Below are 27083 nucleotides of genomic sequence, written 5' to 3'. Positions count from 1 at the left end.
AAACTTTTTTTGTAGAAGCATTTTTTTTTTTTATTAGAACTAGCACCTCATGACTACACCACGTTATGTACGAGAAGCTGCAAAAGACACAGACGCAAGTGGAATGTACAAAACATGGTGACATTCATTTTTAAAGTAAATATAATGGGCGATATATTGCGTCACCAAAAATGATTGAGGTCATGTACATATATTGCGCGATAAGTCAATATATTGATTAATGCGACAGGCCTACATATGACCCCTTTAAATACAAGTATATATATCACAGACATTGCTCTCAGCTGCCATCAACTCATTTCATAGCACTTCAATGCATTCTGGGATTGCCCTTTGCATTTATATTAGCAGTGCATTTATGATGTCTTATTATGCTGATCTCTAGGCAGATTTACATTCTGTGACAGTATTTTTATTTTTTTTTGCATACAAGTTGTAGTAGTAGTTTTTTGTAGACAGCTGTGGTGGACAAAATATTTATAAAAGTGACTTACCACATTGAGAACAATGTGATGCAGGCAGTGTACACCCAGTACTTTGTTTTCTGTGTAATAATCATCAGATATCAGCAGAGATGGAGGAAACACTTTCTCCAAATACTCAGTTAACCAGGGGCGCCCAACCTGCACCAGCACCCAGGAGAACACATGCTTCACTGGCTGGTTACGCTTCCAGCTCTCCCTGAACAAAGGACAAGCTTAAGTGCATTTAATACCATATGTGACCCTGGACCACAAAACCAGTTATAAGGGTCAATTTTTCGAAAATGAGATTTATACATCATCTGAAAGCTGAATAAATAAGCTTTCCATTCATGTATGGTTTGTTATGATAGGACAATAGCCGACATACAACTATTTGAAAATCTGGAATCTGAAGGTGCAAAAAAATCAAAATATTGAGAAAATCGCTTTTAAAGTTGTCCAAATTAAGTTCTTAGCAATGCATATTACTAATCAAAAATTAAGTTTTGATATATTTACGGTAGGAAATTTACAAAATATCTTCATGGAACATGATCTTTAATTAATATCCTAACGATTTTTGGCATAAAAGAAAAATCTATAATACAATGTATTTTTGGCTATTGCTACAAATATACCCCAGCGACTTAAGACTGGTTTTGTGGTCCAGGGTCACATATTTAATATCATCTTAAAAAGTGGCTTATGATGAATCAGTTGTGTACAAATTATATGTAGAAATTTTAAATAATGTGTTTGGGGTATTTGTGTTTTATGCAGTGTTGTATGTGTCTGAGTACCTGTTTTTGTGTGTACCTGCCTAGGGACTGCGAATGTAAATTAGCTGGCTTGTTTACATTTTGTATTTCATACTAATCTTCATTAACATGCATTGTCCCTATCAAATAAATAAACAAATCAAATATTATTATGTGCTCCTGGGTCATTTCTGTGTTGCAATTTAAGGAAGAAATAGCAGACTTTCAGAAAAGCACTCTCTTAATTATAATTTGATTATTTACACAAGACAATTAAAGGGGTCATATGACATTGCTAAAAATAACATTATTTGGTGTATTTGGTGTAATGAAATGTGTTTATGCGGTTTAAGGTTAAAAAAACACATTATTTTCCACATACTGTACATTATTGTTTCTCCTCTATGCCCCGCCTTTCTGAAACGCGTCGATTTTTACAAAGCTCATCGGTCTGAAAAGCGAGGTGTGCTCTGATTGACCAGCTATCCAGTGCGTTGTGATTGGCCGAATACTTCAAGCGTGTGACGGAAATGTTACGCCCCATACCATATGTGATGCCGTGTCCCGGAGCGATGAGACAAAACCAATAAAACCAATTATAAATGAGGCATTTGTTGCATCCAGTGGGGACATAATTACGGATTATAATGACTTATACTGTCTTTTTACGTGCATGTCCAACTGCTTTTTCAAAGTAAGACATAGTGGTGTATTAGAGGTAAAATATTTTAGAGGTAAAAATATGTTTCTGGCACAAACCGATCGTTTCGTGTCTTAGGACATCAATGTGTCGTCACGAGCCGCAGGGTTTAATTTGGATTTGTCTGTGCATGTTTTTTTTACTCTCATAGATTTTGTTACCATTGCCATGCATTATACGACTGATAGACTGCAACGGTTAAAGTTAAAAATCATCATATGTGTTCTACTGAAGAAACAAAGTCACCTACATCTTGGATGTCCTGGGGGCAAGCAGATAAACATCAAATTTTCATTTTTGGGTGAACTATCCCTTTAAGTAGTCCTTACACTTCCAAGTTCACCCTCAAATAGATGATAAAAGAAAACTGATTAAAAAAAAAACTACACTTACCAAACTAAAAGCTGTGACTAGAGTGTGTTTTATACACTGAAAAAAATAACTTGTAGGATTTATTGATAAAATCTTTGTAACAATTTGCACTAACACATTTTAAGTAACTTTTACTGCTACTACTCTGTACAATATACTTACTATTGAACTTAACATTCATAAAGTTAAGTAAATTTTACATAATTATAATTAATTTCACATAGAGAATTAGGTCTACTTAGCTAAGTAAAGTAAATTTAACAAAGAAAAGTAGGCGGCTAACTTTAGCTCGGCCAATACAAATTTGAGTAATTTTTGCTTAGTCAAAGCTTACTTGGCATTACTATAATTTTACTCAATATACCACCTATTTAAACCATGCTTTTAATTTGTATGTTTTACTCAGAAACATCTAAGTAAATAATACAATAGATTCCATGTAGACACCATATCTTCATAATTATTACTGCAGCACTCATCCGAAAACAGAGGCTTCAGTATTTGGCACACAATACACAATGACGGTCACATTCTGTGGTTCATATTTTGAGTATGAATGTGTCATTTTGAGTTGAAAATGAACTCCAGATGTAACAAAATCACAAGTTACTAAACCTAACAACAAAAGCAATGATAAAACAGTGTAAATACAGCTGGAAAACAGCTAAATAAAATAAAATAAATAAAATAAAAAAATCTAACTTATTAATTATTTATGCCCCAGAGCATGATGGGAACACCAGTATCAGAAAAGGTGAGTAGGTTTTACTTAAATTTTATAACATTGATATGTATGCTTTAATTTCTACAAGCTTAAATTGAGTACTAATAACGAATTTACTTTGTTTTTTAATTATTGACTGCAATATATTTTTCATGTGGAAATTAAATTTTTCTGTAGTATTTACTTAGAATCATTTTTATGATATATATATTTAGTCTTACATGATATGTCAATATATGATGTCTTAAATGTACTCCATAATAGGAATTGACCCAGTCTACTTATAAAATAGCTTTGCAGAGCCAACTTGCTTTAAAACATATATAGTTTTTGCAAAGCTAAAAGAGAGACCAATGCTGTGACTTTTTGCTAACTTACTTGGTTAATTCTGGCTGCAGCGTGTCAAGAACTGGCCCCAGAACTCCTTTCTGCTCCAGACAGCAGCTCCTGCACTGACCTGCTGCCTGTCAATCCCACAGCCGAAGTTAAGAGCTCCCGAGCGCTTCTTCTGGAGGCTGCATTGGTCCAAGGCTGCTCCTGCAGGTGCGTGATGGAGAAAATACAGAAGCTGGGGGCTAGTGTGCGAACCAGAGACCTGACAGCTGGACTGTTTTGATCCTCCAGCGCTTTCTGAATCTGCACAGACAACGCGAGTAACACGGCACTAACAGCCTGAGCTCTGGCCGGTGTGTCCGCGTAACTCTTGGCACATAAAGCGCCGCTGTCTGTGTCGCATGGTGGCAGGGCAGCGTGGCGGATGAATGAGTTCACTAAGCCCAAATACTGGCCTCGTAAGATTGTCAGGTTTAATTAAATGCTTGTTCACAATAAGGCCACACAAGTGGGGTTAAATAAAACTGTTTGTGATGAGGCATGATTACATCATTATAGGTTCTGATCAAAATGAAATCAAAATGTATTTATTCCATTGTCTCCATTGTCAAGCTAAATGAAATGGTGCGCTTATGTTTGCGATGTGATTTTTATAAAAAAAAAGTTAAAAAAAATGTTTGTTCATGAAAATTCTGTGAAACTTTAATAAAATATGGTTTAAATCTATTTTTTTGTATGAAATGTATTGTTTATTGATCTCTTTAAATAGATTTTTAACAATATAAGGTCTTTGTGTCATTTGGAGCGACCACTCATCATGTGGTGCGACCAATAAAAGCAATAACTATTAAATTAAAAAATATATATATATCATGTGGCTGAAATATGAATCACTGATACAGTAGCCTACGCTTAAGTGAATGGTATTTTTAAAACATTTTTATCAGTTTTATGCAATTTACAGGAAAAATAAGTCTGTTAACTACATTTAAGAAGGCAACTCTGAAATTATAGAACAAAAATATGACATAATTTACAACAACTCAAAAGAAATGCAAATTGTTTCTAAACACTGAGAACTTGTACAAAAAAATGTTAAGCAAATGAATTAATTTTTATATAAATCACGGTCGCACCAAATGACAATTTTTAAGGCTACGGCAATTCATCTAGAAAAAAATGGTAAAAATCACTTAATTGAAATGTTTTATTTGAATTTATGTGTACACAACGTTCTTAATGTTTGAACAATTGCAATAGATATAATTTTTTTGTATTACGAAAATCCTTATACATCATTGACCCATTTATTGTAATGGATGTTACAAAGTCCAAAGTACATTTGTTAAAAAAACAAATCTATATAATATTAATGAAATAAAAGGCCACATACATGTACTTATAGAGAGTACACTTTCATGACTCTTTCACACACTTAACGCAGAAAAGTGCACTTTACAATAATGACAAATTAAAAGTTTTACTTTTATATAAATTAAAAATTTTTATGTTTTAATAATCTTTTGTCTTGCTTTAAAGAAGTATTGACCATCATACTGAAGCACATGTAAAGTACTTGGTTATTATTTTAACTGTAATGTATTATTTGACATTATATTATAAATAAACTTAAATATATGGCATACAGGTTTCAATTAAACTGGTTATTAAGTTAAATTAGGTTTCAAATTAGTTATTGAACTTGAAGCTATATCAATTAAATCATCCATCACATGCCCTTCCCTTTGTCTGTAGAAACTAATCTTCTACCCTGGAAATCAAAATCATTACATTCAATAATATTTGATGCATATCAAAAGGAAATTAACAGTGTGTCACAGGAGGCACAAAAGAAGTTGGAATCCCACTCACAATGGTTTTTTTTCTTCAATACTGATGCACGATTCTACCTTCACATGCACAAGTCCTACAGGGTTTGACACATGACAATGAAAACAATCAAATCAAGTTGACAAATTAGGCCTGTTTATTTCATTCAAACCCACTGACATGACAAGGGACAGGATAAACAACACTTTACAAGCATACACGTACAAAAACATTACGTCACACTAACCACTTGTACACAAAAATGTGATCATAGTGAAGGATAGGGAAAGTTGCAATATTAATCATTTTAAAACGTTTGAATCAGGGCTGCTCATAGGTCCTGATGATTTGTTGGCAAGTTCCTTTATATGTGTGCATCATTCTTCAGTGTCCTCCTCGCTTTCATCACTCAGAGGGAATTCTCTATACCCACGCTGTGTATTGTAGCTCTTCACATGCATTGGACACTCCTGATTTATTATAGCCTTGAGAAACAAGTGTCAGGTGTCATTACAAAGCATTTGTAAGCATACTACTGATAAAGACATGCATTCAGTCACATTGGTGTTTCTCACCAAATTCTCCTCCCGAACAGCAGGATTTTTGAGGAAGAAGCAAAGGGGTGCATACAGGATGTTGATAATGCCGATGATCACCATCAGATTGGGGAAGCCTATGGCTCTTACTATGGCCCCTCCAGTTGATGGACCTGCAGCAGGAACGCACCAAGAAGGAAGAGTCAGTTTGGCTCCTGGAGCTCCTAGGGTGAGCTAACACTAAGTTTTGACCAGAAAATAGATTTAAATTGTGACATTTTAAGACTAAATTGTACAAAACATGTCTAATAGTAAAAATGTATTGCTATTTGTAAGCATACTACTGATAAAGACATGCATTCAGTCACATTGGTGTTTCTCACCAAATTCTCCTCCCGAACAGCAGGATTTTTGAGGAAGAAGCAAAGGGGTGCATACAGGATGTTGATAATGCCGATGATCACCATCAGATTGGGGAAGCCTATGGCTCTTACTATGGCCCCTCCAGTTGATGGACCTGCAGCAGGAACGCACCAAGAAGGAAGAGTCAGTTTGGCTCCTGGAGCTCCTAGGGTGAGCTAACACTAAGTTTTGACCAGAAAATATATTTAAATTGTGACATTTTAAGACTAAATTGTACAAAACATGTCTAATAGTAAAAATGTATTCCTATACAACTGCAGTAAGAGCAATTACCAACAGCAAATCCCATGCAGAGTGCCACATCAGCAATAGCATACACGCTTCCGTAGACAGACATATGCCGGATATCCACTAGGTAACCCATTATAGCCATCATAGATGAATCAACCATTCCTAAAAGCACAAATAATTAAAGGAGAGTTGCATATGTCATACAGTGTACTGGAGTTATGCACCTTAAAGGCATAGTTCACTCCAAAATGAAAATTCTGTCTGTTTACTCTTTTGTTCTTCTGTGGAACACAACAGAAGATTTTTTATTATTATTATTTAGATTTTGCTTATACAATGAAAGGCAAAAGGATCTGGGAGAATGTTTTAAGAAACTCTTATACAGGTTTGGAAACAGCATGAAGGTGAGTAAATGATGAAAGAATTTTCATTTTGAGGGGATCTTTCCTTTTAATATTGCATGATAAATAATTGAATAATATTCACCAATAGCAAATCCCAGTCCTCCATTGGGACCAATAAGCCCATAGATGTCTTTGGCAAAGGGAACCTACAACAAATTCACATAATGTTACAATCACCACAGTCCTTTATACTCTACTGATTAAAAGTTTGGGGTTGGTAAGGTTTATTACGTTTTTGAAAGAAGTTTCTAATGCTCACCAAGGCTGCAGTTATTTGATAAAAAAAATACAGTAAAAACAGCAATATTGTGAAATATTATTACAATTTTAAAAGACTGTTTTCTATTTTAATATATTTTAAAATGCAATTTATTCCTGTGATGCAAAGCTGAATTTTCAGCATCATTACTCCAGTCTTCAGTGTCACATAATCCTTCAGAAATCATTCTAATATGCTGATTTGATGCATTTGTCATTATCATTATAAAAAAATATTTTTTTTTTAATATTTTTGTGAAAACCATGATTCATCTTCAGTGTCACATAATCCTTCAGAAATCATTCTAATATGCTGATTTGATGCATTTGTCATTATCATTATAAAAAAATATATATTTTTTAATATTTTTGTGAAAACCATGATTCATTGTCAGGATTCTTTGATGAATAGAAAGTTAAAAAGAACTGCATTTATTTGAAATATAACTCTTTTGTAACGTTATAAGTGTTTTTACTGTCATTTCTGATCAATTTAATGCATCCTTGATAAATAAAAAGATTAATTTCTCTAAAAAAAATAAACGTACAGATTTTGAACTGTATTGTATTTGTTTTGTACATAGTTCAAGCAAGCATGAGCCAAGTTGTAATTTGCAATGCAACATGATTTTAAGAGTTTGTGATACTCACACAGAGCAGACTGATGCCGACTATAAACATGCCGATCATGGAACACAACCACCTAAATCAGAGAAGCATTTCTAAATGATGCAGCTCTTGTCTCTGTAGACACAACTTTTGTACATGTGCTTTTCAGTTCATTTATTTTGGGACATGCTAGAAAATGTATTACCTTCCCATTTTATTGGCAAGTATACCAAACAGGTTGGTCCCAATGAGGTACGAAACACTGGCTGGTAGGAAAGCCATACCTGCAATACCAGTGGCCATGATCAGCTCAGTCAACAGAACCATAGAAAAGATCACAGTCATAATGTTTAACAGGGTCTGAAGAACCATCAGGAACCTCTTAACTGGCTTCTTCCAACTCAATATCAGTTGACTGAAGTATACAGAAAAACCATAGATCTTCTCAAGAAGCCACATATTTCACTTAGTCCTCCCTGAGAAGGTATCTAATGACAAAATGGTTCTGAATTCATTTAAGTGAACTACTTTAACATTACATTTCTGTGAGAGAGGAAACAAACAGGAATTAAATAAAATTACTTAAATAAGCAGGAAGTGAATTTGTTTCAATCACATTTTAATGACTTGGAATAATAGAGTTCCTTACCAAGCTGCCATTTTGGCGAGCACATTGTTTGCATCATCCAGATGGGAAGAGTGGGCTCTAAAATAGCCACCCCCATGTTTGCAAAGCACAACGACCCTGTAATTATATAAAGGAACCATAATCTTACTCATCATTCACTCAGCACAGCTCCTCATCCGCTTCATTTACAAATCGTTTTAGCTGTTCACATCAAAACATTCGGCCGTGATTATATGGAGGCATATGTGTAATTACAGAAACTGCTACTACACCTCCACGACAACTTTTCAAACTGGTTTAACTGTGGGCAGTATTTGAGGATGTATTTGATTTGATTTGATTTACACACACACCTGCACTAATGAGTATGTAGGGATCCTTCAGCAGGGTGAGTAATGGTGTTCCTTCCACGCTCTGAACAGAAGACACATAACAATCACTCGGGCTCCTCATAGTAACACTAACGCAAGCTTTTCTTATCTTTTATTAACTTTCATAACTCGCATTTTATTAAATGAACACTACTCACCCCTGGAGATATTTTTGAGGGCTGAAGGATGCAGAGCTGGAGGGCTGGTGTTGAAATTGGGTATTGAAAACAATTTGATGAATCACTGTAGTGAAATGTTACTCAATGAATTTAAAAGGGCAAATACTAATATCTTACCTCCATCAAACATAGCCAAGAAGGCAAGGACGAGGAAGGGAGAACTTTTACTAACAAACTCATACATAACGCTGCCGAATGGCGCTCCAACTGAAAAAAGTAAATTTTGCAGTGTTAAAATGGTCATTTGTGGCACACATTTGGTTAATTTCATTTAGGTATTGCTGGTGATTTCCAGTTGTTGATGTTACTTTACATTGTAGTACAATATAGTACAATATAGTACTATATTAACTTACTGAGCACTCCCATGGCAAGTCCTCCCAGTGCGATTCCCATGGCAATTCCTCTCTCATTGTCATCTGTGTACACGCTTGCTAACATTCCCAGACCTACAGAATTACACAGTCGTTTTTATCATATATACACCACAGCTAAAAAGTTTGGGGTCAGTAAGGTTTTTCGAGAGAAATTAATACTTTTATTAATCAAGGATGAATTTAATTAATCAAAAGTGACAGTAAAGACATTTATAATGTTACAATAAATGCTGTTTTTTAAAACTTTTTATTGGTCAAAGAATCCTGAAAAAGGTATCACAGTTTGCACAAAAACAAAAGCAGCTCAACTGTTTTTAACATTGATAATAATCAGAAATGTTTCTTGAGCAGCAAGTCATCATGTGACACTGAAGACTGGAGTAATGATGCTGGAAATTCAGTTATGCATCACAGGAATAGATTACATTTTAAAGTATATTAAAATAGAAAACAGCTTAATTGTAATAATGAATTGTAGACTGTTTTTACTAACATTAAAAAATAATATCCCAAAATTGTAGTGTATATTATATACACATTTTTTTTTTTTTTTCAAACTTACACATTCAATATTCGGTTCATTATGTCAAGCATGCTAAATCACACATATACCTGCCACAGAGGAAAATGATGATCCAATTCCCTGCAATGAGCGGGCGAAAAACAGCAGCGCGTATGTCCCTGAGAAGGCAAACACTGCAGAGAAAGCATTCAAAGTCAGAGTCTACCTCATTTCATTTGTAGTTTAATTTCTAGCCAAATAAAGTGAAAGCATATAGAACACATCAACAAACAAAAATATATTGGAAAAACTCGGTGGCTCACAGTAGTGTCTTCAAACAACTTTATGAGCAATAATTCTCATCTTGTTGTTCCAACGTAGTTAATCCTACACAATAATGTTTATATTCAAAAGTCAACTTCTGTCAGGACCACTATCGTCAAAGATGATTGACAATTAGCATACAGTTTGGATTGGCGGTATGGTTCTGTTCTGGGCAAGAACTCCCTGCGCCTCCATGCAGCCTAGCATGGATGAGAGCAGAGAGAGCAGCAATAACCCCCCAGGGTAAACAGAACAGAACCAACATAAATGTATTGCAGATATCATTAAAGTTCAATAATGTTATGTACAGTGTTTGGGGTAACGCATTACAAGTAACGCGAGTTACGTAATCAGATTACTTTTTTCAAGTAACTAGTAAAGTAACGCATTACTTTTTTAATTTACAAGAAAATATCTGAGTTACTTTTTCAAAAAAGTAACGCCAGTTACTTTGTATTCCCATTTATTGACTGACAGGTCTCCTGTCCCCATATTGGGAGAAATCTGGAGGCGTTGTGTGAACATGATGTAGTTCTAGACTGGTAGATGGGGATCAGCTGAGAGTCAGCTGATGCGAGATTGACTAACGTGACCTGCCAGAACTAACGCTACGCTAGATATTTAATTATATTTTGTTAACGTTTAGCACGATAAACACCGAGTCACCACTTGATTTTCAGTGTAAAATTTGGGTCCTCAAGCAAAAACATCTGAGAACCAACATCCTGTCCTCATTCAGAATCATGTCCTCAATTACTTCATCAAAAACACAGCATATTAATATGCATGATTATCATATTTTAACCAGCTAGCACTAGCATGCAAACTGAACAGTACACAATTTGACCATTTTTATCTTTGGTACAATATGTAGTTTAATATACTGTACATTAACACATTGTCATGAGTAAAGTTTCACCCAAAAATGAAAATTCTGCCATCATTTACTCACCTTCATGTTGTTCCAAACCTGTTTAAGTTTTTTTCTTCTGCTGAACACAAAAGAAGATATTTTGAAGAATGTTGGTAACAAAACAGTTTATGGTCCCCATTGACTTCGATAGTTAAAAATACTATGGAAAAAAAAATACTACGGACGTCAGTGGGGACCAGAAAATGTTTGGTTACCTACATTCTTCAAATATTTTATGTTAAGCAGAATGAAATGCACAGAGTGAGTAAATGATGACAGAATTTTCATTTTTTGAGTGAACTAACTTGTTAACCCCTGTTCACAAAAAGATCAATAATATGCATTTAGAAAATGGACTGGATGAATTTCAATTTCATGCAGACTTTAATAGTCATAAAATAGTTCAGATGACACACATCATAAAACAATTAATGGGATTTCTAATCATGCATTGAATAGAGTTCCCATTTAAAGATTTTTCACAGTGGGATAACTTTGGCTGGATTCAATGAGCAAACTGAGCAATGATCCCGGCCCTGAGAACCACTGCACAACCAGCCACTATTTATGATTTACACTGTATAATGTGACTTACTTATTGTGGAGACAAACATGATGACAAACCCAGCAAACATCGGTATGTGATATCCAATCCTATAAAAAAGGCACGCATCAGACAGCTGAATTAATTAATTCAATCCTCTATTTTCATTATGTATTAACTTGAGCATAATAACAGTCATTTTAGATGATCTACTCAAAGTGTGTATGTACCTGTTAGTCAGCGGACCCACAAACGGGTTGACCATGAGCTGCACCAATGCTTTGGAGGCAAACAGCAGCCCTACCCTCACATTCTCCTCTTCCAAAAACTCACTGTCCTCTTTACACCCGTGTCGCTCAGCAGTACTGCTGTTGAGCCCTGAACTTCCATTAGTGCCGGAGGAGACGGTGAGATTAGCAGTGCTGATGGTGTAGGTGTTGTTGTCGTACAGGGAGAAGATGGAGATGTAGGTGGGCTGAGCCTCAGAGGGGGCGGCAGACGGGAGCTCTTGTGTCTGGTGCTCTATGGCATACAGGAAGGTTGGGATGATGGGAACTGAGGAGAATGAGAGGTGACATGAGGAAAGGAAGAGTTAGAGCCGGTACACAGTGTGTGTGTGTGTGTGTGTGTGTGTTTGCGAATAACCCTTCCCCTCTGCCAGCTGCGGACTGCATGCGACAGAGGTCAGGACAGATGCAAGCAGGTAAATGTCATGGGAACTATGAGAGCAGAGTCACTTGTCCTGCATACACTCATCCTGCTGTACCTTCCCTCTTATGTTTTGATTTCTGTATTATGTTTTTGCCTATACAGAATAGACTCAAAAGGAAACCAATGATGCACATAGCCAAAAGTATGTGGATACCTTATTATAATCAACAAGTATGGCTAGATCAGCTACACCCATTACAAACAGGTACTTATACATACACTCGCCGGCCACTTTATTAGGTACAACTGCTCGTTAACACAAATATCTAATTAGCTAATCAACTCAATGCACTTAAGCATGTAGACATGGTCAAGATGATCTGCTGAAGTTGAAACGAAAAAAGAAAGGTGATTTAAGTGACTTTAAACGTGGCATGGTTGTTGGTGCCAGACGGGCTGTATTTTAGAAACTGCTATTCTACAGAGATTTTCATGCACATCTATCTCTAGAGTTTACAGAGAATAGTCCGAAAAAGAGAAAATATCCAGCGAGCGGCAGTTCTGTGGGTGAAAATGCCTTGTTGATGCCAGAGGTCAGAGGAGAATGGCTAGACTGGTTCTGAGCTTATAGAAAGGCAACAGTAACTCAAATAATCACTCGTTAAAACTGAGGTTTGCAGAAGACATCTTTGAACACACAAAATACGGGCTACAGAAGCAGAAGACACACTGGGTGCCACTCCTGTCAGCTGAGAACAGGAAACTGAGGCAACAATTCACACAGTCTCAATCAAAAAGAAGATCAGAAAAAGGGTTGCTTGGTCTGATGAGTCTTGATTTCTGCTGTGACATTCGTAATAGGGTCAGAATTTGGCATGGATCCATCCTGCCTGGTATCAGCGGCTCAGGCTGCTGATGGTGTTGTAATGGTGTGGGGGACATTTTCTTGGCACACTTTGGGCCCCTTATGACCAACTGGGAATCGTTTAATTGTCACAGCCTAGCTGAGTATTGTTGCTGACCAAGTCCATCCCTTCATGACCACAGTGTGCCCATCTTGTGATGGCTACTTGCAGGAGGATAAGCTCAAATCCCCTTACCAAAAAGTAGTATACTTCAAGTTTATTTTAGTAAGTATACTTAAGTAAAGTTCAAGTATATTTTTAAGTATACTTTATGTAGTAAGTATACAAATATCAGTGTACTAATAGTATACTTGTAAGTGTACTATTTCAATACTCCTTGGGACTAAATTGGCCCACTGTCTAGTATATAAAAGTATACTTTTAAGTATACTTTAAGTATAACAGTAGTAAACTTTAAGTACACAACTAGTTTACATCAAAATTTTTAGCTTGTACTGCAACTATACTAAAAGTGAACTTATAGGTATACTGATAGTTTACTAATTAAATACTTGTAGTAGCAGTTTTAGTACACTTTGAAGTATAATATAATATACTAATAGCACACTTGAATAAACTTCTTTTTCGTAAGGGTCATCTCAAACTGGTTTCTTGAACATGCCAATGAGTAGACTAAACTCAAATGGCCTCCACAGTCCCCAGATCTCAATCCAATAGAGCAGCTTTGGGATGTGGTGGAACGGAAGATTCGTATCATGGATGATCGGCCCACAAATCTGCAGCAACTGCATGATGCTATCATGTCAATATAGACCAGAATCTCTGAGCAATGTTTCCAGCACCTTGTTGAATCTATGGCACAAAGAATTAAGGCAGTTCTGAAGGCAAAAGTACTAGCCAGGTGAACCTAATAAAGTAGCCAGTGAGTGTATGTAGGCTACATTTATTGAGTCTAAATGGCAGCAAATCCTTGCATCCATGTTCCAACATCTAGTGAAAAAACATATTATTTGTTTAGCATAGCTGTTTACTTACCCACAACTGTTAGCAGCATGTTATCCAGCAGCAGGGCCACACACACAATGACAAGCACCAGACGAGGAGAGCCCCTGCTCTCACTTATCCAGTCCATAGGGTTCAGCATAGCCATGATCCACCTCTGTCACTGGACACAGTCAGATTAGCACAGTACGTATTTTCACGTTTGTTAAGTCTTATAGACTCGGTTTTGATAATCTCATATTAATTGAGAGACAACATGGAGTATTTGTAGACCTAAATCTTAGACAATGTACTAATACATACAAATTTGATTCATATATTTATAATAGTAATGTAAAAATCTATTGTAATCTGCTTTAAATGTTGTGTTTGTTTGTTTTTTTCGATTCAAATTTGACAGAGATGGAAAAATTTTTATATGGAGCAGTTACTGTAGATTGCACTTATTGTTTAGATGTTAGATCGTGAGTTGTTAGTTTGAGGTTTAGTTGTTAATGTACACAAGCCTGGTACCAAGAGTATTAACAGTACTTATCTTTTCCTGGTCAAAAATTTCCCAAAGAAAATGGAAGTCTATTCTAAACGAACACACATTACAAGGTTACATTACCTCTTGTTTTAAAACATGTTTGAACTGGACTGCAAAATATGCATATTAACTTCTGGAAGTACATCAAAAGTACAAATAAAATTATATATATGGTGTTTTTAATATTTTGAGTCCATCCACACATTTGAAAAGGGCAGGTCAAGGGACGATAAGCATCTTGCAGCACCATGATTTATCTGAACCCAAAAATATATTATATGAATTAAAAAATGACATTATGATGACATTATAATTTAAAAAAATTTACTTGGATGTTCATATTTGATCAGAGGTGGCCTAAAAAGAGAACTTACTGATCTAATTGACATCCAACAATTATCCAGTAGGGACCCAAAATGTAGTCATTGTACTCAGGTCTCTATACAGTCTTCTGGGATGTGTAAAAGGCCTTGAGGACAGGTTTGTTCTAGTTGAGCTCTTTGTTCCAGGGCAGGAATTACGTGCTCTGTGATTGAGTTTCAACAATATGATTACAGCTGCTGTAGGGCGCATGAGTGTTTCAGAACGCTCCTTTTATCTTTGTCAGTCAATGTCTTATCAATTTAGTTTGTGAAAATGGGCAGCATTTTGTGTTTTTGAATGGTCACGAATTTCTGTCTTGTGTACATAACTCAAAGGTAATGTGTTATGCTTAAGTCATGTTGCAATGAATGCTGATGCTAACATTGTATTAATTTACAATATTGTTCAAACGTTTGGGGTCATTCTGGATTTATTTTTTTTAAAGAAATGTGTATATTTAATGTTATTTTAAGACATTTGATACTTTCAGCAAGAATGCATTCAACTGATCAAAAGTGACAGTAAAGACTTTTACATTGTTACAAAACATTTCCATTTCCAACGTGTGCTGTTCTTTTGAACTTTCTATTCATCAAAGAATCCTGAAAAAAAAAGAATCCAAAAAATATTAAGCAACAAGACAAATAATAAGAAATGTTTCTTGAGCAGCAAATTAGAAGACTGGAGTAATGATGCTGAAAATTCAGCTTTGATCCCAGGAATACATTACATTTTGAATTGAAATAGAAAACATTTGTTTAAAACTGTAATAATATTTCACAATATTAGTTTTTACTGCATTTTTGATGAAGTAAATTTAGCACTGGCAAACACATGACTCAGAAAAAAACCTTTTGTTGACAGAATTAATTCAGGTTGTTGAATCATGTTTTGCTCTTCAGTTCCTGAACAATCTGATGTGAATTGTGTTAGTATTTCCACTCTGTTCCTGTCCCGTCATGTCATACGCACATATAATAAGAGCTGATCCACAAGTCAACACCTGTGTCAATATTGCATGTGTGCGACATGCTGGCAACGTTAGTTAACTCCCTATTCTCTTATCCAGCAATCACTTAACCTCCCCACCACCATTTAGTGTTCCCAAAATTCAAACACTTCTTAAAAAGAGGGTTTTCTGTGTGGTTTTAACTTTTACCCATTAAACTATTAGTATTTTGGAAACTACCAATCATGTTTTTTGAAACAAGGCTCTGCAATATTTAATAATGAGACAAGAAACTTCATCATAAAACACATTTGTCTGCCATCATAAAACAATATGTAGTCCTTAATCAGTTTCTCGATCATGGCATTGGATGAAAGTGGTAAATGAATACAATTATTGCCTTATAAGTGTATTATATATATATAGATGAAATGTCTTACGCGTTACTTTTAAAGTTCGTCTTACCTTAGGATGCATTCTCTTCTTCAGTGCACGAGTGTATGTCCAGTGCAGGTGTGCGTGATGCAGGGGTCACTTGTTGGATGGTGTGCGTTGCTGGAGGGAGGGAGGTGTCTTTGTGCACCGCCGCCTGCATGTGATTTGTTGAGGGATCTTTAGAGGAAATATACAGACATGCACACATACTGCGTCATAGCGAGAGTAATTGTGTGCATCTGCTGCTCTTTATTGGGTAGGTGAATGACCTGCAGGCTTCTTTTCATCACAATGAGCCTTTATCTGGGATCTCTCATCCAGACTCAACACACACAAACAGCAGCCGCTGCTACATTTCACTTGTGAATACTGCTCAGTCAGCGACCTAATCGTTGCACTAGGAAACCAATGATGATTGTTCATTATGTGCTACACTAAGGTTTTTGACAATAATATCAAAAGTCTGTATATGAGAGCAATAGAGTGACAGTGCATTTCTGTTACAGATGCATCATAACCTGTGATCATTTGTGAGTGATCTTATGGTTCTTTTTTCAGCCTGTCAGTTTCATTTCCTGTGTAATGTTAATCCATTCAGCCTCTGAACATCTATGGAAAATGTTAAATGACTCAGATTTCACCTTTGCCCTGTGCCATCTCTGGTAATTCAAATATCCCAACACACACACACACACACACAAACACACAATATAACCTCATATAACACACACACACAATAACCTCATACAGGTAAAACACTAAATATGATGAAATATGATTACTTGAAATAAAAATTACATTAACTGAAGTAAAATATAAATGTATAAAAGTAAATAAACTAAAACACAAACTATATTAGGCACTTAAAAATAATAATAAAAATGGCACAAAAAACAACAACATAATTGCTAATACTTTAAGAAATGAAATGAAAATATCAATCTAAAATCTAATTTAAAATATTAGCAAAAACTATAATAGTACATCAATGATACTAAAATAGTACTGATATTAATATGATAGGGTTTGGAGATTGCCTATGACTCTGTCTAGCTGTACATGGCTGTTTTTTGTAAATCAGCCTGAGGGTTTGAAGACTGGTGGCTAATCTTCCATCACCTGCCCTCTATTCAGCACACACACACACACACACACACTTAGACAGAAAGAATACACAACCAGTTCTGACAGGAATCATTTCATTTAATTAGAGGAAATTGTATTGTTGGTTAGCAACAATACTGTAGGAATACTGGTGACATTTCTTGAAAAGTTAAAAAAATAAAATAAAAAAATAAGATTGAAACTATGTAAAACAATCCAACATTTATTTTGTCAGATGAAATCTGTTTTAAAGGTTGAACTATGTAGAAAACAGTTGACATTACATAAAATCTACTTTTAGGAAATTTAGTGTGAGCAACGTTTTATAATATTAAATAGCAAAAACTTACAATGTCAAGTTTGGTGAAGAGGCTCAAATAAGCTGGTTACCCATAATCCCTTGCCATTGATTAATGTGTGTTTTTTGTAAAGCTTTATGCGGATATGTACATATTTGTTATTCATAATTAATAATGTTTTGAATAGATGTTTTTTTTTAAATGTGACATTTTGTTTCAAGTTATCATTTGGGTGATTAGTGTTCAGTTTGGTAAAGTAAAAACATGTAAATACTATACATTAATTTTGGTACATTGAAGTAGGCCTAACTGTATATGAGCTTTTAGATTTGCACAACTGATAGTGATTTTATGCCAGTAATACACAATATTGATACTCAGCTTCATAATACGTTTGAGCTTATGTAACACCAACTTTAAAATGTCAAGTTGATGCAACAATTTTTTTAATTAGTTCAGTATATTAAAAAAATTGTCTTTAAGCTGGTTGCCTTAATTTTTTGCGTTTTCTTAACTGATAGAAGCCTACAGATAGATAGATTTATTGTTTTGCTGTTTGCTGACTGTATGTATGCTGCTGTTGTCTTTAGTTGCGGTTGTCAGTGTATTTGAGGTCCCTGTGCATCAATGATCCTATTGCACTTACTTTGCCTTTCCAAGTTCTACAAGATTTCAGAGATCACAGGTCATGTAAAGCTGTATGTACGAATTAGGCTATGACATATTATTGCTAATTGATAATTTGCTGAACAATAAATCTGTAGTTGACACCACAGGAATGTTTAGGCTGAACAAGACATTTTTATTTAGTGGCTAAACATATTCACATTGGTCAAACAAAGTAGTGTCACTGTTATTATCTGCCTCCTAGCCCGGTGAGAAACGTGGTTTTTGAGTTTCCCCCTCTAAGCCCGTGTTCAAGGTGCAGATAATCACCTGTTCCGTTCCAGGAAGCAACTTACATCCGAGTCTACTGATGCAGTTAACTGATGGCTGTCATTTAAAGGATGTCATATTTTTCATCATAACAAGTTTCAAAGGTGTTACATGTGTAAAGGGTCTATGTGGATTTATGCGCCATGAAAGATACAGCCAAGCTTTCATTTTTGTTATGCGTATGGGCCATAATTTGCCTTAATTACCACCGCAATGCACTACACGAGCTGAGACTATAAACATTGAAACACTCAGAAAGTAACCACTAATGAAAGACCCATTCTTCCTTTTTTTTTTCCCCATGTTTAATTCGAGTAATTGCCGTAGGTCCATTAAAACACGGAGCAGGTTGCTCTTCCACACTAGAGCTCGTCGTCTTGCTCTTGCACACAGCCTCATTGTGGTCAGGACAGTCTGGATACAACCATGCAGACAGTTTATGTTATTTTTTGTCTGTCTGTTGTTTCTGCTGTACAGTGCCTGGATTCCAACATTATCCGCTCCTCCAGAGAAATGACAAACTCTCAAGAGGTAAGAATATATATTCTTAAACCGTAACAATTTTTTTGCCTTCATATGTTTATGCTGGAACAATGTCACAAAACTAATGAACACACAAGCCATTAGTATTATAACATTTATTATAATCAATATATATATGTATACACATATATATTGTATTTATGATTTTCAGCATGTAATTTTATCTGTAAAAACAAAGCAACTGTCATTAGTTCCGTGCTGTTTTCATCACATATTTTAAAGTCTGTTTGATAATCTCTTCCAGTCAGTATTGCATCTACAGAGTGACACAGTTGCAAATTCCCATAATTCTGTTAGAAGGACCTCAGCTGTGCAGGGAATCAGAGAAGCTTCACCTCCTGCGCAAGACTGTTCCACTGCACAAGTACGATTTTGTTTGGTTCAGTACTGTAATCTACTGAAGTTACGTCCAACCATGGATTAATATCAAACCTGCAGTCCCAATTTAAGCAGTTTTTATTCACATTCTGTCTTTCACAAGGCAACTGAATGCAACGGCTCAAAGAAGAAACAGCGCAACGCTGCCAAGACAAAGATTCAGTTGGATGTGCGAGGAAGTCAAAAAGGTAAGGATGGAGTTTTATGTACTTTCAGTGTTTTTTTTATTTTATAATTTATTATTTTGACAATTTAAAATGTTTTTGGGTCAAACCTTTGGTCAAGTATTGATATATGATCAACTACTAGTAATTTCCCTGTGCTGACAAGGACAGACATTATTGAAATCATTAACAACGTGCATTCTCTGTCTGCATCAGCTGTAAAAACTCTGCACAGGTGAACAATCTGCTTTGTCAACAATAGGATATTACAGTACAGTAAGCACAACAGAGGTCAAAAAGACAAATGATCAAACTGTTAAGTCAAAATGAAGTTCTTAAAAGTGAACTGATAAACTAGAACAATGTTGTGGCTATAGTAATCTATTTTCATATTGAGTGTGACGTGTAATTTTAAGAAATATTTTTAATTTAATCTAAATTTTGTCTTAAATCTAAGAATATACTACAAAGAGTTGAAGTTGTTTCCTCAGGTTGCCACCATCTGTTTCCACCATATATTTTTCACATTTAAATAACTACTCCATATAAAAAAAACAAAAAAACAACATGGTCAAAATGACAATCTGAAAATTGAACTGAATTAAACGACACGTTAAAACATCATCTTTTTATGCCTCTGTCTTTTTATGCCTGTACGCAATTTCAATTCTCTGTGTGTATGTGCTGTACATGTGGAAGAATTGACAATAAAGCAGACTTGACTTGACTGTCTTATGTTTTGTGCCAGAAGGGGATGATCTTACAGTTTCCTCTACCATGATTTTATTTAGAAAACAGCTGATAATTGAAAAGAGGAAATGTGTATTTGTAGAAATGTGCATTAAATTCCACTGTCCTGAGTGCGAGGCTTATAATGTCAAATTAAACTGTAAAACTGTCAACACTATTACCTTTCTGAGGACATATTAAAATGTGTGTAGCTCGGTTGGAATGGCAAAGTGCAATTTATTTACAGTTAAACAGAACAGAATGTTTAAAAGTCTAAAAATATAGCCTTTTCAAACTAGAAACGTTTTCTGGCTGCAAAGTTATGAGCTGTGACAAGTGTTATTTATCTAAGCCATTATATATACAGTGGTGTGAAAAAGGGTTGATAAGAAATCAGGAAGGGGGCCAACACTTTTTCACACCACTGTGTGTATATGTGTGTGTGTATATATATATATATATATACATATATATATACACACACGTATGTCACGCCAACAGCTACAGCACTGCAGCTTTATATGCTCCAGTTGTTGTTGTTTGACTAGTTTACTCACTGACCCTCAACTCTCCGCCCGCAGTGCCCGAGATGTCCCCGTGCGTGCGCTCGCGCAACTGTGACGAGGGTCTGTGCTGCACGCTCTACTTGACGGGGAGGAGGTGTCAGCGCGTGCCTGCGATGGGTGAGGTGTGCCTGCTGCAGGGACTCGTCAAACTCCGCCGGAGACTGGAGCGCTGCGACTGCGAGAAGAGCCTGCAGTGCCATTGAGAGAAGAGCCTGCGCGCAGCCCGACAGTCCTCGCGGACAGGGAGTGTGTCAGCCCGAGCAGACGAGCTAAAGCACTGGCGAACCGCAGAGAAACTGGGTCAAAACATCACGAGAAACATGACTACACACGTCATGGCATATGTTTAAAGCATTTCTGAAGTGAGGATGACGAGGTTGTTCTGAATAAAGTTGTTTCTATAATTCTTTTGCTTCTAAAGTGTGTAGAAGTCGGAATGTATGCATTGAAACGCAAACGCCGATGACTGAGCATGGCTTTGGTGTTCTTTTCCTGCTCCTGTAAAAGTTTAGAGTCGAGCGCCCTCTTACGGCTGTTATTTCAACGAATAAGTTTGCTGAACCTAGTCTTCCTGTGGTGTGTCAGCACTGCACGTGTTTTCCGGTATCTGAGGCCAAACTTACACTGAAGCGCATCTGAACTGGCATTTAGGCATCTTCATACCGTTTTTATGCTGCTCATAATTGCATTTACACATCAGGTAGTGTATTTTACACTAGGGGCTGAAGTGGGTAGACCTCTTCACTTCATTTAGTCTGGCTTTAATGCAGCATTGCGTCTTCACTGAATTTTGAGCTGGCACAGAGCAGCATTAGCTCTGCTGTGCAAAGACACCCGGTTCAGGTCACGGCACACCCATCTAATGAGCTGATGAACTGAATTAAGCATAAGGGAGACGTAAAAAGTGCAGTGTTGAATGGCCTCGGAGCAGGATTAGTTAGTTCTTGTAAATGTGCACATCTAGGCCATTCCTACTGGATTTTAATAAATGTATTTCAACAATGCAGTATTCTTTATCTCATTGCTATTTGAATAACCTGAAAAAGGTATTCGATTTTAAAGACCCTTAAGTTTTGAAAGTTACACTTTAAATGGCATCTGACTTAAATGTAGAATAAGCACAAAGAACTTTCATTTGTTTATCAATAACCTTCTTTAGAACTCACAGGATCGGTTTATTATTCAATGAAACCGGTCCAAAGCAATTCAATTTTTCAACCTTTCATTAATCTTAATGCGACGCAATGACAAACATGCATTTGCCTTGCAGGCCAAGCAGGCACTAGTAATTGTGTTACGCTTTAAGTTGACACCGAATGTTCACACAGCTAAGACTACACACTTGCCAGCTGTCCTCTTGGCTGCCATCACAACTTATAAAGATAGGAATTAACATTACACTGAACGACAAGTCGTGGCCTAATGGTTAGAGTCGGACTCGTAACCCAAAGGTTGCGTGTTCGAGTCTCAGGTCCGGCAGGGACTGTAGGTGGGGGGAATGAATGTACAGCGCTCTCTCCCACCTTCAAATCAAGGCACCGAACCCCCAACTGCTCCCCGGGCGCCGCAGCATAAATGGCTGCCCACTGCTCCGGGTGTGTGTTCACGGTGTGTGTGTGTTCACTGCTGTGTGTGTGCACTTTGGATGGGTTAAATGCAGAGCACTAATTCCTAGTATAGGTCACCATACTTGGCCACAAGTCACGTCACTTCACAAATCAAGTTACATCCTTAAAGCCACGTTTCCTTTTATGGAATAGGGCGGGACAATAATCCAGCAACACCTCACTCACATGACAGAGTAGGGAAGAAAAGACACTGACATTGTTTAAATGTCAATATTAAGCAAAACTATTAATCTTAAAAGAATAGTTCACCCAAAAACAAATTAATCTCAAGCTTTTCCATTAATCAACCATTTAGCCCATGGCTATTTTTAATATACATACACACACATGTACTATATTCCAAGACTTCTGAAGTCACAATAGCCTCGATTTAACAGATTTGAAAGTTCCCTGGAGGGCAAGTCTGTTAACTCGAACTGCTGTGACTGGATTCACTGAGAGAGTTGAATTGCCTAGAGCAGGGGTGTCAAAAAAAAAAAACCTCACCTGCCTATAGCCTTAGTAATCCTGAAGACATCAATTAGCTTGTTCAGGTGTGTCTGATTAGGGTTGGAGCTGAACTCTGCAGGACTGCGGCTCTCTAAGACCCAACTTGCCTACACCTGGCCTAGAGGATAAGAGAAGAAATTTAGACATTTGTGAGCCGGATCAGCAAGCTCTCTGAAAAAAGTGAGTTAAAAAAAAATAAAAATCAAAGAGCTCACTGAACACGACTCGCATTAACCTGAAGCAACATAACCAAACAAACAAATAAGCTTAAAGTGAAAAACGAGACAAACTGCAACAAACAATGTTTCATGTCATTGTACCCCTTTATTTTCAGACTTTGATGCACAAATTATAGGCCTACAGGACTTAATTTGCAAATGAAAACGGCAAAGGCAACTTGTCAAAGACAAAGATGGGCGACTGAAGGATATAGGGAGGGGTTGTAGAACTTGGACAGGAATGTTAGCGGCAGGATTTATGAAAGGGAGCACTGAGGGGTACTAGACTAGGGTTTGGGTTAAGGTTAGTGGTTGAGGTGTTTACAGCTGGCCACAGTCAGCGACAACGATCTTGGCACTGGTCTTTCCACTGCTGGAACCGTAGCCCTCCACTTTCCTGATGATATCCAAGCCCTCCACAACCTGTCCGAAGACAACGTGCTTGCCATCCAGCCTGGGGGAAAAGAAAACGTGAGGGGAAATAAAAGGGGTCAGGAGGCGCTCCACAGCATGGATCCAGCAGATATGCTCATTCACACTGCTTTTGCTCACCATGAAGTAACTTCTGTGCAGATGAAGAACTGGGAACCGTTGGTGTTGGGGCCGGCGTTGGCCATTGACAGGCAGCCAGCGCTGGTGTGTTTCAGGGTGAAGTTCTCATCCTCAAACTTGTGGCCATAAATGGACTTTCCACCAGTTCCATTGTGGTTTGTGAAGTCACCTCCCTGCATCCAAAGGTCTCAAGATTAGAACCGAATGGCAAAACTGATAGTGTAACCAAGATCTCAGAAGACTTCAGGGCAGGGTTTGAAAGCAACTCACCAGCCAATCTGGTTAATAAAATTAAGTTACCAGCAATTCAGAAATTTCTACTACCTTAAAAATAAACCAGATTATCAAAAGTCACGGCTGAGATTTAAATATTAATTGTGAATCATTGAATTTGGCAGTTAGTGAACACCATGGAATAGTTAATGGAAATGCAGAACAGTGAATCTAATCACTAATATAAAAGGCAAGAGTGGCGTCAGAGTTAAACCGTTAGAATTAGTTAATTGAAAGAGAAAGGGTGATCTATATTATTTAATATAAACATACTCTTGATTGAAGACACGGTACTGGAAAAGACGCACAATACAAAATCCTCCAGCATAGGGTTAAATCAGTACATGCACATATTTGACCCAAATTGTTGTTAATGTAATTGAACGGATAACTATGCAAGTGGCACAGCAGGATTTAGAATAGCCTTCAAAGTTGTATTTGGGCGCCGCCAACAGATGCAAAATGGCATCTCTATGCATACACATACTCAAATTTGAAAGATTTGAGTGCTTTTTTCCACCTTTGTGTGACCCTCTTTATGCTTATTTGCAAGGCTCGTGGTTGGAGGACAACATTTATCAATCATAACCCACCAAACAGGCTGTTGAGTTGATGTGTTACCTGCCACTGTTGATTTCCACCTGAATTCGGCGGGAGGCAATTTCAGATCCTGCATCTGGGACTAAATCTTTCTCACCTGGCACATGAAGTCGGGGATGACGCGATGGAAGATGGATCCTTTGTAGCCGAAGCCAGGCTGACCAGTGCACAACTGCCTGAAGTTCTCTGCAAGACAACAGACAGGTGATGGGCACTTCAAATCAAACAAGTGGAAAATAAATAATAAATAAGTATAAATACCTGCAGTTCTAGGGACTACATCAGCTCTCAGCTGTTAAAAGAAACAGAAAAAACGTCACATTAAAACTACAGCAGTGTTCAAGTGCATGACTACGTCATTACGTCAATGCAACAAACCAGAAACAAGCGCGTAGTGTTATTACTGTATTTTATAATTAAACTCTTAGCTACTAAAGAAGTGCTGTGTTGAAGGATCAGACTGAGCAGTGATGCCACAGGACTGCAATGTGATGGAGCATCACTTAACCATTTCTCCAGTTTTTTTCCTTCACTATCATGCTTTCAGAACAAGAACCACCTGAACACTCCCTGTAAAGAGACATCACCCTCACAGTGAGTCTCTTCATTGGTTTTGGCAAGTCTTTCCCTGCTCTTTGTGTCTTTGTGAAAAAGTGCCAGTTCCCTAGTATGATTCCATCACATTTTGTTGGTGTAATCTATAGATTGCTCCTGCTGACTATATCCAGCCTCTTACGAAGACTTCAGATGACCCAACACCTGTGAAGAGATGACGCCAACCCTTGAGAGGACTTCAGATGAAGCTGACTCTGAATAAACATACAAAACTGCTACATTTTCCTTGCATTGTAATCAACATGATAACATCATGTAACCATTGCTTTAATTTGTTCTTTGTTTCTGTATATATTTAACTGTTTCTGAATACATGACGTTACTTAACTGCATGATTTGTACAGCCTAATTTCAGAACATTTCTGCCATATGAACATTACTTTGGCACAGTTACACCTGTTAACAGAACTCTTATTCGTAATGTAGAAACATTCATTTTCTGTAAAGCTGCTTTGAAACAATGTGTATATTAAAAAGTGCTATACAAATAAATGTGAATTGAACAAAACTTGATGCATCATTTTTTCCTCCTCTCCAGATCAGTAGGGAAACCATACATTCACACTCCTTTCTGTGAGTGACTGGAGCACTCCCATGCAGCACAGCAAACTATAGTGGAGACTGTTCAAGGACAACATGCTTTATAGTTTATTATAAATGTATAAATCGATTGCTGTAAATAAGTGCATAACAAAAGTCAACATACATAAACTAGATTAAATGTGTAAAAATGTTTTAAGTTGTTTTAAATTGGAATATACTACAAATATATTTTTATACATTAATAACTGAGGGGTGCACAAGAAGCAAAAACATTAAACAAGATTTGTTTTCACTTAATAAAATATCTTCATTGCCACAGGACTGCAATGTGATGGAGCATCACTTAACCATTTCTCCAGTTTTTTTCCTTCACTATCATGCTTTCAGAACAAGAACCACCTGAACACTCCCTGTAAAGAGACATCACCCTCACAATGAGTCTCTTCATGAACTAATTTTCTAAGACAACAAACTTAACATTTACCATGAGATTAGTAAAACGACAATGAACAGGTATATTTGTGATTGAACTCGACTAACAAGCAAGTTGTAAGAACACACACACACACACACACACACACAATTATATAGAGAGGCTGAAGTTACTTTGGCAGAAGACCACGATGTCGTTTATATAGCAAACACGGACTTTTACCATGGTAACTTCAGCCTAAAATATGTTAACAAGGCAGGTACGGATAGCTGACCACATTAATCCTCAAATATTAGAGGATGTTATCTTTTAAAAACAACACTAATATAACTACATATATATACGTATACATTATTTTATAAATAATGTAAATACATTATTTTATTGTCTACTAATTGCCAAAACTCACAGTTCTGTCTCTCCAACTCAATGTATTTCACTTGCTCGCTATGAACTTCCTGGAACTGTTTGAGGTCTACGTCAATCACGTGACGATCGAGCGTTTTGGACTTCCGTTGACGCAACTCTCTTTTTTCTCTCTCTGACAAAAACTAATTGGAGGTACAGTGCAAGCAGCACATCATGTATGTTATTCACACTTAAAGTTAGTACTCAAACTACATATTTGGGCGCACGTCTCTCCGAGAGCTCGGAAGAAATTCTGACCACGAGTTTTATTAGACGATGAACTGAAATGGCCGAGCAGAAATTTACTTTTACTAGCGCAGCGTGAACGAT

General features: G+C 36.7%; 2 protein-coding genes and 1 pseudogene across 2 annotated transcripts in view; all 3 read right to left on the bottom strand.

Moving 5' to 3' along the window:
- The window catches only part of LOC107702811 (TELO2-interacting protein 2-like), an 8338-nt pseudogene extending 3691 nt beyond the window's left edge, over positions 1 to 4647 (bottom strand).
- A 690-nt stretch (positions 4648 to 5337) lies between these two features.
- On the bottom strand, positions 5338 to 16349 carry slc18a1 (solute carrier family 18 member A1). The gene is made up of 16 exons (XM_016505311.1): positions 16306 to 16349; positions 14033 to 14162; positions 11711 to 12035; positions 11532 to 11590; positions 9810 to 9893; positions 9177 to 9269; positions 8938 to 9027; positions 8800 to 8843; positions 8624 to 8684; positions 8292 to 8387; positions 7848 to 7926; positions 7685 to 7736; positions 6858 to 6921; positions 6414 to 6533; positions 6101 to 6234; positions 5338 to 5666 (listed from the first exon to the last, which is right to left on the bottom strand). Exons 2-16 carry the CDS (start codon positions 14145 to 14147, stop codon positions 5559 to 5561), a joined length of 1524 nt encoding a protein of 507 aa, XP_016360797.1. The 5' UTR covers positions 14148 to 14162; positions 16306 to 16349; the 3' UTR covers positions 5338 to 5558.
- Positions 16350 to 23411: 7062 nt separating this feature from the next.
- Positions 23412 to 27083, bottom strand: part of LOC107702873 (peptidyl-prolyl cis-trans isomerase-like) — a 5502-nt gene continuing 1830 nt past the window's right edge. Inside the window, exons 2-5 of the mRNA XM_016505310.1 lie at positions 25016 to 25046; positions 24852 to 24940; positions 23882 to 24054; positions 23412 to 23783 (exon numbers count right to left, since the gene is read on the bottom strand). Of these exons, the coding sequence (XP_016360796.1) occupies positions 23651 to 23783; positions 23882 to 24054; positions 24852 to 24940; positions 25016 to 25046 (426 nt within the window). The 3' untranslated portion in view covers positions 23412 to 23650. The remainder of the gene's footprint in view (positions 23784 to 23881; positions 24055 to 24851; positions 24941 to 25015; positions 25047 to 27083) is intronic.

The sequence above is a fragment of the Sinocyclocheilus anshuiensis genome, unplaced genomic scaffold, assembly GCF_001515605.1.
Source record: "Sinocyclocheilus anshuiensis isolate Anshui unplaced genomic scaffold, SAMN03320099.WGS_v1.1 scaffold366, whole genome shotgun sequence".
Lineage (NCBI taxonomy): Eukaryota > Metazoa > Chordata > Actinopteri > Cypriniformes > Cyprinidae > Sinocyclocheilus > Sinocyclocheilus anshuiensis.
The sequence above is the reverse complement of the archived record's forward strand: the minus strand, read 5'-3'. Positions and strand labels throughout refer to the sequence as shown.